This window comes from Amphiura filiformis, unplaced genomic scaffold (genome assembly GCF_039555335.1).
Source record: "Amphiura filiformis unplaced genomic scaffold, Afil_fr2py scaffold_157, whole genome shotgun sequence".
In the NCBI taxonomy this organism is placed as follows: domain Eukaryota; kingdom Metazoa; phylum Echinodermata; class Ophiuroidea; order Amphilepidida; family Amphiuridae; genus Amphiura; species Amphiura filiformis.
The window spans coordinates 55,272-67,500 of NW_027305621.1; the positions used below are offsets into that span (position 1 = coordinate 55,272).

General features: G+C 36.9%; 1 protein-coding gene across 2 annotated transcripts in view; it reads left to right on the top strand.

The window, feature by feature from the left end:
- The first annotated feature begins 991 nt into the window (after nucleotides 1-991).
- The window catches only part of LOC140145163 (uncharacterized), a 34,918-nt gene continuing 23,680 nt past the window's right edge, over nucleotides 992-12,229 (top strand). For both annotated transcript variants that reach the window (XM_072166939.1, XM_072166938.1), the window contains exons 1-7: nucleotides 992-1,173; nucleotides 7,278-7,537; nucleotides 7,878-7,989; nucleotides 8,843-9,000; nucleotides 9,912-10,053; nucleotides 10,693-10,877; nucleotides 11,358-11,510. In XM_072166939.1, the coding sequence (XP_072023040.1) occupies nucleotides 7,325-7,537; nucleotides 7,878-7,989; nucleotides 8,843-9,000; nucleotides 9,912-10,053; nucleotides 10,693-10,877; nucleotides 11,358-11,510 (963 nt within the window). In that variant the 5' untranslated portion in view covers nucleotides 992-1,173; nucleotides 7,278-7,324. The remainder of the gene's footprint in view (nucleotides 1,174-7,277; nucleotides 7,538-7,877; nucleotides 7,990-8,842; nucleotides 9,001-9,911; nucleotides 10,054-10,692; nucleotides 10,878-11,357; nucleotides 11,511-12,229) is intronic.

A 12,229-nucleotide genomic window follows, 5' to 3' on the forward strand; every position in this document is an offset into this window, starting at 1 on the left:
CACTCCCTATCTCCGGATTGTTCCGATTAATTTTGATAACTCCAAATTGTTCTGACTAATTTCAACTAACTGCGGATTGTTCCAAATAATATCGATAACTCGGAATAACTACAAATAAATATTGCAATTCCGATAACTCCAATATCGGACCCTGAAATCGGAATTAATACCCTGTCGTGGGGCCTAATATTGGATCCAAAACATAATAATGATAAAATTGGATACTTTATGCCCAATATTTATTGGTCGAGCTATGAGTTTTAACTCGAGTACGCCTCGTCCAATAATAAAACTCATAGCTTGACCAATAAATGTGGGCTCAATCGATCTAATTTTATATCAAAGTTGCACAAAGTTCTGCAAAGTCACGTAAAATTTTGCAAAGTTGCACACAGTTCCTCAAAGATGCCTAAACATTTTGCAAAGTTGCACAAAGTTCCGCAAAGTTGCATACAATTTTGCAAAGTTGCTCAAAGTTTTGCAAAGTTACATAACATTTTGCAAAGATGCTCAAAGTTGCGTAAAATTTTGCAAAGTTGCTCAAAGTTACGTAAAATTTTGCAAAAGCTACACAAAATTGTACAAAGTTGCGCAAAGTTCCTCAATGTTAATGTAAAGTTGCATGAAGTTGCACAAAGTTACTCAATGTTAATGCAAAGTTGCACAAAATTGTCAAAAATTTTGCAAAGTCAAATGACAACTTTGAGCAGTTTTACACAATTTTGCGCAACTTTGGTCATTTTTGACAATTTTGGACGAATTTGGGCAACTTCCCCTGTGACATGGGGCCTTCTTTGTGACGATAAAAAATATTATTGGTACCCGGGTATTGGTACACCCCCCCCCCCTTCCCCTCGTAGTTCTAGGGGCATTTTGGCGCCCGCATCAGAAGCAAACGACATCAAATGAGAGCTCAGCTGGTGGTGGCGCGCTGTGAACATGGCCTTGAACTCAGGCTTGCTTGAACTTTGACCACACCGCATAAACAAAATCGTTGCACACGATTGCGTGACAAAATATCAATGTACAGGCTCAGCTCAGGATGCGGCAGCATGAATCATTCTCATAGTTATTTTCGTGACATGAATGTTTGACAATGTTTTTTTATTATTTAATATGAAGTAGTGTGCTGTGCCCGGGTGTTGTGCCGGTGACGTGTTAAAATAATATGAGGTAACTATATATAAAACTGTAAAGCACTAGGTACAATCATTATCATGGCAATAACATGCAAGTTGGTGTGATCGTGCTTTGTTTCGTATAACGTACACGGTAAAATGGTATCAATGCAAATCAAGATAACGCCGTAAAGGTAAACTAAAGTATCGAAACTATAAGCTTTTAAAATGAACTTCCTTTTAAAGGTAGGTCTTTGCCCTGCTTCGTGTATTATGCAGCTTTTTATATACGTTGTGTGTTTTAATACATTAAACCATTACAACAAACTGGTACTGTTTTTACTTATTTATCTACGACTATATAGGCCTACTGTACTTGCCCGGGGGGGGCACTTGTATTTCAAGGTGGACACCATGCTCGTGTAAAAAAACAAGTAAAAAGGGTTGTTTTTCAGCATTGGGCAAGTACAGCGCTGTACCTGTTTAGGGTGTCAAAAATCAGGAAAAAGGGTATACTATTCCAAGCAAAATACTTGCTTAGGCCTTTTTAGGGTACCAAAGCTTAATGGCAAAATAAAAAAGGGTGAAATAGGCTATGTTTGGCTTCTATCAGAACAAATCGTAGGGTAAAACATTAAGAAACATCAAACTACTTATATTAAACAAGAGCCTGAACATGAATTTTTACTTTCTTAGTGTTAAAAAAATGGCAAAATACTTGTTTAGGGTACCGTAAAATGGGGTAACTTCGGTCAGCGGGGTAACTTTGGTCGGTCAAATATATTTTTTTAAATGGTCATATTTTCGTACAGCAATATTGTTTTTAGTCATATTTGGTGTCAATTTGTTAAGAAATATGTTTGGAAGAAATAATAGTAGTCGCTCATGTGTAATTTCCTTGAAATTTACGAAAAAGCGGGATTTTTGACCAAAATCAGCATTTTTTACATTTTTTCAGAAAAAATAAAATCGATATTTGTGAGCAAGGATGTGTGTTTGATTAATTTTGCAAGGTGTCAAATGTCACAAAAAACAACAACTTGCCCATATTCAGCGATATCAATTTTTTTTAATTTTTTTTCCTTCATGGAATGTAATACTGTGACCAAAGTTGCCCCAAAGGCGGGGTAACTTTGGTCAGGTCATTTTGAACCCCTAGGGCACCCTTACAAAATTATTAAAAAATCTTTTTCAACTTCAAAGTGTAGAAGGGAACCCTAATGTCACAAAAAAAAGTTAATTAGAAATATAATTGGTTTTGTTTGGAAGCAGTGGTTTAAAAACTCTGAAAAGTGCCCAAAGTTACCCCATTTTACGGTATGTTTTGCATGCGCTGGGTAATACTCGTTTAGGGTGCGTTTCGAGAGTCCATACATGAGCATGGTGTCCATCACGTAATGTAAGTGCCCCCCGGGTGTACTTGTGAGAGATTTAACAGTGGCGTACCGTGGCCGCCCCTTCCCCGGGGGGCTGAAAAAAGCCAATTTTGCCGCCCCTTCCTCTACAGCCCGAAAAGGTTGCCCCAATTTTTTACGGTAGTTTGAAAAAGTGAAGAGCAAAAAAAAGAAAAGGATTTATAGGCGCTACCGCCCCAAAAGCAGCAACATTTTGATGTATAGTACAATTTTTTCACATTTTCCGCCCTTTTTTTTTTTTTTAATTCTTTTTGCCGCCCCTTCTTCTTCCGCCCCCTCTTTTTGCCGCCCTTCTTCTTCCCGCCGCCCCTTCGATTTTGCCGCCCCCTTATTTGACCCCAGGGGGCTGCCGCCCCCAAAGCCCCCCAAAAAAAAAAAAAATACACGCATGTTTAATGAGGGCGAAACGTAGCAGAAAAATCATACGAAGTTGATTAGCTTTCGAACCAGAGGATGATTTAAGGAAGCCCCATCATGCACTGTAAAAGTGTTATCACTAGAGTTTCAACTGCCACTTTACTTTTCAAATCCCATTGAACTCTGTGCAAAAGATGTTGTTTTAGAATTGCCCGTGTGTCATTATTACTTGGTCGATTTCAGATCTAAAGTGATGTATGCATGAAGGATAATTCACACCTTCTGTAGATAACATAAAATGTGAAATCGACCAACCTTTTGAAGGTGTTTTTATTGTAAATATATCTGTCCAAATTCAAATTTAACCATGCACGTGTGTATGCAGTGGGCGGGCAGTGGTGTCATGTTCACTCACACAGCTGTGCTAACCGCAAGACTTGCTGGGAAGTGCTTAAATCATCCTCTGCTTTCGAACATAATGTTCTTCTTCAGATCTAAGATATAAAGATACAAACAAATAAAGTGGTATAACTAAACATAATACTGCTAAAACTACTAAATTTACTACATTACAATTACAGACCTTAAAAGCACTCGACGATACCAACACATATCAAAAGATAGTGATGAAATTGAAAACAACGTGGTTGAACATTCTGCCAATTCAAATAATTATGAAATCAAAATCAAACAATTGAATATATGAATACAAAAGCCACCTAAGTCCATACTTTGGCCAAATTGAGTTAAGCATGGGAAATTGTTGCTATACATAGGCCTGTCATATGCATGAAAGAACAACTCAAATTCATCCTCTGTGTCTATTGGGCATGTGAAAAATAGCATGTATGAAAGAATTACCCAATTCCATGATTTGAGTCTTGTAACACATTGATTGAAATCCAGTATGTATAAAAGTCCACTTGTAACAGATTCATTGCTAGATAATGACTTTTGAACAAAAAATGGGTTTAATAAAGGAAAGTGTGTGGTTTATATTACATGGCAGAATGCTTATCCACATTATACATACCTGTGTGCTTTATTTTGTATTATCTTACTAGTGGTAATCTCATTCTAACATTGTTGTCTTTGTATATGATTCAAAAACCACCTAAGTCCAAAATTTAAAATGAACCCCACGAAGTCCCTGAAATGCTAATCGTCATACCTAATACAGGTTAATCCACTCATTGGCACTTAAAACTTACCATATTGACCAGGTAAATTTAACTGAAGGAATTAACATGATACACGGGTTTTTCTCTCAAAATAACTTCGCATGGACTTAGGTGGCTTTTGTATTCATGTATTCAATTATTTGTCACTCAAATGCTATTGTTGATGTAAAATCTTGAATAAAAGAGTAAAAGACCTGCATATGGTTCTTAAAGTTATTTAAAATCATAAAGAATTGATTGATGATTATTTTAGAACAGAAACGGTATAAAATTGTCCATAATCATTAAAATTCAAAAACATTCCTGATTTAAATTAGTTATTTAAAAAAAATAAAACAACCCTGATATCTGATGTTTTAAATATGTTTATTCATATAGGTTTCTGAAAAAAATATACTTTATAGGTATTTTCCCTATGCAGACATTTGATGAACATGAGACTTCTGACAATGATTGAATATTAATATATTTGCCCAAAACCAGAATTTAACTCACGATTGGCGGTTTCGTCTATCATGGTCGATAGGCATCTTCAGAATCATACGATGATGGTAGATCCTCTTCCGGTTTGCTGAATCCCGACTGTAGATGGTGTATCAGTCAGGAGAGGATCGTATACGTGACTTAAGTAGTGGGCTCCCTCGTCCCTATTCATGACGTTTGGTCCTCTTTTCCTGATCAAGATGAAGATAGATTCTTTGATGTGTTTAGACTTTGAAGCACACCCCTTAGGATTTTCGCATTGTCCCAGTTATAAATGACGTGATTTCAGCATGATCTGCTATGACCGATTTTGACTGTTCACTTGACGACTGTTGTAAGTTTGACGGGTGTAGTTTTGCTTAGTCTTAGACACCCTCGCTGGGTTTTTTTTTCTAGTGTTCATAAGACGAGTCTCGAATTTGCGACCATGGTTGCAGTTGATGCACGGAATTTCGTAGACGCAGACAGTCCATTGAGCGCCGCCCAAAGGTATGGGCATGCCTTGGGCATTGTATGGCAGCTGATATATTCTTACGACAGCGGAATAAATGTAAAGCGCTTTGATACATGTACATGCACTCATAGAAATTGTTCGTTGGCATTACTCAGTAAGTTGATGTAAGTCGTTGCGTCAACTTTCCGAGTAATGCCAACGCGTACAATTTTGAGTAACGCTGACTCGATATCATTATGTTGGTCGCACTCATTTGCACTTACTTTATTGAGTTGTTACAACTCAGAAAATGAAACTAGGTTAACATATTTTTCTAGAGGTGTACTATAGTATACAAAATTTTGCACTGATTACAAAAATAAATATTTGAATACTGCTAATTGTGCAGAAAATGATCCAATTACGTGAATTAAGTAACAAAGTACCAAATTGAAATAAAATATTTCACGTCTAAATTGGAATAATTTCACGTCTAAATTGGAATAAATAAAAAATAAATAAATGTAGACATTTAAATAACTCAAAACAATAAGTACCAGTAACTTAATATGAACGAGTTACATCAACTTACATCTTGAGTTACAATAACTCAACTAATTGGTTCTTTGAACCTTATTTATTTTTTCTAAGTTCCCTTAACTTGAATTCAGAAATTAGCATTACTTAAAAAGTTGACGCAACGACTTACATCAACTTTTTAAGTAATGCCAACAAAGTTGATTAGTTGACGGAACTTTTTGAGCTTTTTCAGCATTTTTTAAGTTCGGGTAACTAAGATGAATTTTGTTTTGGCAACTTTTACACTATTTTTGAGTTGTCCAAACTTACTCCTTATGAATTGCGCCAACAAGGCGAACAAGTCATTTCTATGAGTGTGTGAAAGGCGCTGTATAAATACCAACAGTTATTTACAGGGTTATTTATATCTAACGAAGAGTGATACACCATCTACAGTCGGGATCCGGCAAACCGGAAGTGGTGAAGATCTACCAAAGAAATTTTTTCAATCTGTTTATCTACAAACCTGGTGAATCTATTCAGTGATTCTGATAAATGTTATTTTTAGTCCTGCATGGGTAAATCTCTAAAAACGCCTGTGTCGACTTCGGCAACGATGACACCAAATGACTGCAGCGCTGATAATTTGAAGTTTAAGAACTTCCCACTTTCAGTACTTCCTGCAAACCAGGACTAGAAACAATCTTGTTAGATAAATGAAAAGTAAAAACATGAAATATATCCTTTGTTTATCCATTCCATATTATTCAATCATTCTTTATTAATCACATCATAAAAATACATCAAAATTAACAAAAGAATGTACGAACACCCCCAGGACACGCTACACAGTGTCGACACCCTAAATATTTTCCCCTGGAACTTAATACTCCGTTGGTGAGCGACGGGCGATTGGTATTTCACCGAACGCAAGAAAAGGAGTCCTATCTGATTGGCTAGGAACCGATCCCTAGATCGCTCAGTGATGAAGTATAAACTCAAAATGTAGAGATGTATTCGATTCTATTTAAATCAATATTCTATTATTGACGCAGATAAAGAAAGTTGCATAGTGTCTCGATATAGTGCATTGTATTAAAGACTTGTGATTTAATATTATATACAGCACGTGGATCTGAGCTTTATATGATTATAATTCTCAAACAGTTGAATATATCACATTTTGAATGTACGAAAAATCGTTATTATGGTGAAAATGCAGTAAAATATAATGCGTGTAAAAACAACAGTGTAGTGACTATTGAAACAAAACCTGGCAACAAATCGAATTTTCTTGTAATGGCAACATCATATATATGGTACTCAGCATGTGCAAATCGTAAAAACGTGTGGAATAGAAACTCTGTGGTATCTCATATCGTGTAAATGGTATGCTTAACCTGAGTCGCTCGGCCTATCTCGAACAAAATCGCCATGCGTAGCTTTTGAAAAACGTGAGGATTCACCGTACTATCGCGGCAATTTTAGACACGAATTTTTGACGCTGTGCGCTGAAAACCTGCGTTTGCAGGCCATCAAGCAGCCAGGAGGGCCTTAAAAAGGCAACACAAAACACAATATATAAAATACTACTACAATAAAATACATATGCCAACATGGCAAATGAGGACGTGGAGAGAAGCCTGGCAACAAGCAAGGGGAAGCTAGATTTTAAGGTAAGGAGCTGCGTCCCATCGGGGCTCATTACGAGCGCATAATCGCGTTATTAATTTCTGCTGAAATGATATTTTCTTTTCTCCATCCATTGTAGTGTAACAGTGGACTAATCATAACTCACCGTCATAATTCGTCATCACAATGACAGTTAACCTATCAGAAATCAGTCGATTTCGTTGGCTCATCGTGTGGCTAGCTGACAACTTCGTATCAGAAGATATCCAGAAAGCTCGCACACTTCTTAAAGACAAATTAGGACCCAGGCATGAAGAGATTGGTGATGATGCCCTTAAATTGTTTGATGCATTGGAAAAGGAGAATCTGATTCATGATGAGGATACCCAACTTTTACGGGTAAGAATCTCTGGGTTTCTCAACCCCTACCCCTCTCTAGCATCGCCCCTGTGCGTGGTGCGCGTTTTCTAACGTTTGCTCTGATTGATTCTCGTTATCTAATAGAGTGTATGGAAATTATTTAATAATGAAATACCAGAACTTGCACGTGCATGGTACGTATATTACACGTAACTAGTTTAAGAAAAACACTTACATTTTGAACCTCTCTTACAAGTTTGCAAGTTGCTAACATTCGTTTCTCCTGACATCCCTGAGGTTGATACACCAAAATAATATCAATGAACTCCATTAATAAAGTCAGTTGGTTTCATACACGTGACTGTTGATATCATTGCAGGTGCTTCTTGAAGGTTTGGAGAGGATGGATTTATTGGAGGATTTAGATGAGTATGAGAGGGCGAGAAAGGCTGTAATACGGAGACTCAACAAGAATGCTTCACTTCTAGAAGGTATGTGAGACATATTGACTGGGACGGAAGTATACAGACCTGTAAACGAATTAAGGTATCAGTTATTTCCCCTAAAACAAAGACAGATATATGTCATAATTAGAACCTGTAGTCAATAGCTGCATCTTTTAGGTTGGATTTAAGACCTCATTCGTGGAAATCGGTCGAGAAATAACGACACGGTGATCCAAAATTCAGAATTTGCAGAATGTGCCATTGAATGCCCTATAGATTTGTACACAAAGCGTTCTCGAACAAAAGAACCAGCCCCATGCTTTCCATTGATTAGAACATTAAAATACAACTTTTGATTTCGTTCCTTCTTTGAGTTTTCGATCACTGTTTCTTTAATTCTCAAACTACAGTAAGCCAAAGAAGGTACCAGTTGTGTTCGTGCCTATAATAAAGACAAATGTCAAAATTGAAACAAGCAGCCAATACCTGTATTCTTTAGCTCTGATTTGTTAAGACCTTATTTGTTGAAATTGATTGAGAATTAAAGAAACGGTGATCTAAAACCTAATGAAGAAACGAATGTAGCCGGTATCTACACCTAGTATTTGAAGCATACTGGACTATTAAAGTTAAAATCCATAAAATAAATTTAAAAATAAATACACCTATGGAATGAGAATTGGACCCTAAGCTTCCACACAGGGAGTGTGAACTTGAACATGTTGAAAATGGATTACCTGAATGGATGACTCCATTTGAAAGTTACACCCTCTATATGGGAGATTAAGATCATATATTCCATATAAGGGATGTAATTGTATTGACATCAACTGGAATAGCCCAATACTTCAGTAAATATTAATCTTTTTTTGATAAATCATTTTGATTTCCTCATCAGGTCCATTCTTTGGTTATAGTGACATCATCGAAACGATAGTTGGCATCTTGGAAGAAGAGTTTGAACACATCCATTGTCTGTGCATAAGTGGGATGCCTGGCACTGGGAAAACAAGACTAGCAAAGGAGGCCTGCTTACGACTCAGAGAGTACAGAAAGGTGACGTACTTTATCGTGTACTTTTATGTGTTACCTATGCAAGCGCAAAGGAATGAATTTTGAAAAAGACTCGTTCTTTGCTTATCACTCTATGAATAATACAATATGAGAAAGAAATAACACTCGTGGCTGTCAAAATGTTTGACTTTGCAATATCACCTTTTTATGGAACAGTTGCAACTCAAGCAAAATGTAAAATGTGTGAGTGTCTTCCATCAGTCTTAGTGCAAATCACCTGCCAAACATGCCAAAGGCTACCATCCTACAATTCATTCGTCCAAATGATTATATGTGTCCAAAACAATAAGGAATATTCCACAATATGTTAAAACCATATGTTTATCCACACACTATATTATTGTGGGTGATCTTAGAGAGTTACTGACCATTGTTCTTTGCCATCACGGCACCACTGAGAGCACATTCCTTTATCCACACACTATTATTGTGGTTGATTTGAGAGAGTTACCGACCATTGAGAGCATATTCTTTGCCAACATGTTATCCATAAACTAGTTATTACGGTTGATCTGAGAAAGATTTCGACTATTTGAGAGCATGTTCTTTGCCAACATACAGTAGTTATTGTGGTTGATCTATTAAGGAAAACCCGACCACACTTATTCTTTGTGTACAATGTAATTCGGCCTCCGGGCCGCGATTTTGTGCCAATAAAGTCATATCATATCATATAAAATCATATCATATCATATAAAATCATATCATATCATATACCACTGAGAGCATATTATTATTTTATCCACACACTAATATTATTGTGGTTGATCTGAGATAGTTGCCGACTACTGAGATCATATTCTTTGCCAACATATTTTCCACACACAATGACATTGTGGTTGATATAACGAAAAACCAACCACTGAGAGCATTATTTTTTATCCACACACTAGGTTATTGTGGTTGATCTGAGAGAGTTGCCAACCATTGAAAGCATATTCTTTGCCATCATGCACGCATTTGACATAGAAAGCAGAGATTTTGAACCCAACAATTTGTTTGCATTCCTACGAAACTACGACTGCAAAGAACATGGTAAGGACATAAATAGGCCAAATCATAAACATGATAAATCTTAGCAGTATGTAAACTGATATTGGACTCTGTCATATCATATGTATGTTGATTCGTCTAATGCACTCCCTTCTTCGAGGCTCGTGCATTATGTCATATTGACATATTAAAGCTAAAGAGTTACCTTTTCAGAGTCTGATTAGAGCAACGACGTAGCTTACGGCGCCATCACGGCGTCTTCATTCAGCGTAGTGATTACGATCTATGACGATCCCTCTCCTCTGGCTTCAATCAGGAAGCGTTGAGAGTATTTTCCAGATCCATATCTGCTGTCACTTGACCATCCAACGGGTCGTCAGGAGGAGAGGCATCACTACGCTGAATGAAGACGCCGTGATAGCGTCGCTGCTCTATTCAGATTCTGAAAAGGTAACTTTTTAAGCTTATGATAAATGTTGTTGTTGTTTTTGATTAGTACTGTGTACATGTATTGATATTTTTTCGGTTTTAGTTTTGAACGATTAAGACAAAAAAATACTGTTGTGACATTTGAGCAATTCATAAAGTCTTTCAAATGGATATTGTTTGAAATATGAATAATATTTAACGGCATACACTGTAATTAAAGCTTTCTTTCACCTGATGTAATATTTGTTACAGGTGGGGCCATTATATTCCTCGATAATGTGGACCAGCCACTGGACCCAGGATCATCTGAGCTTCCCAACCCTATGTATATGCAATTCAAGAGTTTCTTAGAAAACATCACCAACCTTCCAAACCCACGATTGAAAGTATTGATGACCTCACGACTTGGAGTGAAGAAGACTGATTTGAACTTGAAAGTAAGACTTTACTCATGTGTGACTTCCAACAAAAGGCGCTGGTTCCCGTAGTATTCCTCATTAAAACCAATTCAATGTATGACCTCGAAGTTTCATTCATGACTTTGGCGGGTTATTTTGAAACAGTCATGGTTGCACATGCATGTTCTTCTTTGGAAAGTCCTCAACAAGGTATAGCAGTCGTTGACATAATATGCAGCTTATAGAACACGGATACCGCTATATAGGCCTAGTTTCAGTGAACCTTGGTATTGGATACTGAAACTACTTACAGTACTCCCAGGCATACTTCATAAGAAGTTAACGATTCACGAATATGTGACCGACTGCCCGCGAATCATATCTATTTTTCTGCTCATTCGATTAATTTCAGTCATTTGTTTCTATATATCATCGTTAATATCGCAATCATTAAAATAATCTTTCTAAAATCCTCTTCCAAAACGGCAAAATTAATTTTTGAACATTTCAATGTTTCAGGTGATACATAGTTTTCGTCTCGATGAACACAACGAGTTAGATTTCAACGCTGCTATTGATATGTTCAGATATCATGCCGGTAAAACCAGTGTTGAAGATGAGGAGGTGAAGAAGCTGGTCAATCTTTGTGGCAAAAACCCGCTTGCTCTCAAGGTAAGTATCACTAGGATCCACAACATGCTCATCTATCTGGGCTCAGTTCTATAACCCCAATACAATTGCACATTCATTGAATGACCTTTGAAAGTTTGAGTACAAAACTCATACTCTGCAATATGAGGTCAAATTTTGCACTCTGATTGTTTAATTGAGGTTATTGAACTATGCAATTGGGATGATGCTATTGTGGTCCATAGTGTATGAGTGTGTGACTCATGGACACTTTGGGGTAACAACCGTGAAACAGGTGTATAGTTGAGATGGCATGGTATTGCTAGCTTATTATACTTTGACCAGCTCGTAATCGGCGGGAATTGTTATGCCTTTACCACTACGCCGAAAAGTAGACCGACGTTAAAAGTGATATTATAATAGTTGACCTGTTTGTCTATATTTTGCGTGTTAAAGAAAATAGACAAAGTGTATGACCTCAATGAATAACTTGTGATGCTTCTGGCTAGTTGTCACAAGACAATTCGCAAAATAAAATATATTGATATCAATCCGCGATGTTATAAGGCCCGCCGATTACGAGCTGATCAAACTATAGTCATTCAAATAGCTTCAAATGTGTTCCTAGGTTAGAGTGCATCAAGTTGCACAATATACATGAAGACCTTAGCGCAAGAAGACTGTAAGTCCACTTGGCCCCTCAACATGTATACACTAAAGTTGCGTATAGCATGTATAGTTTCGTATAGTTTGGTAATGTT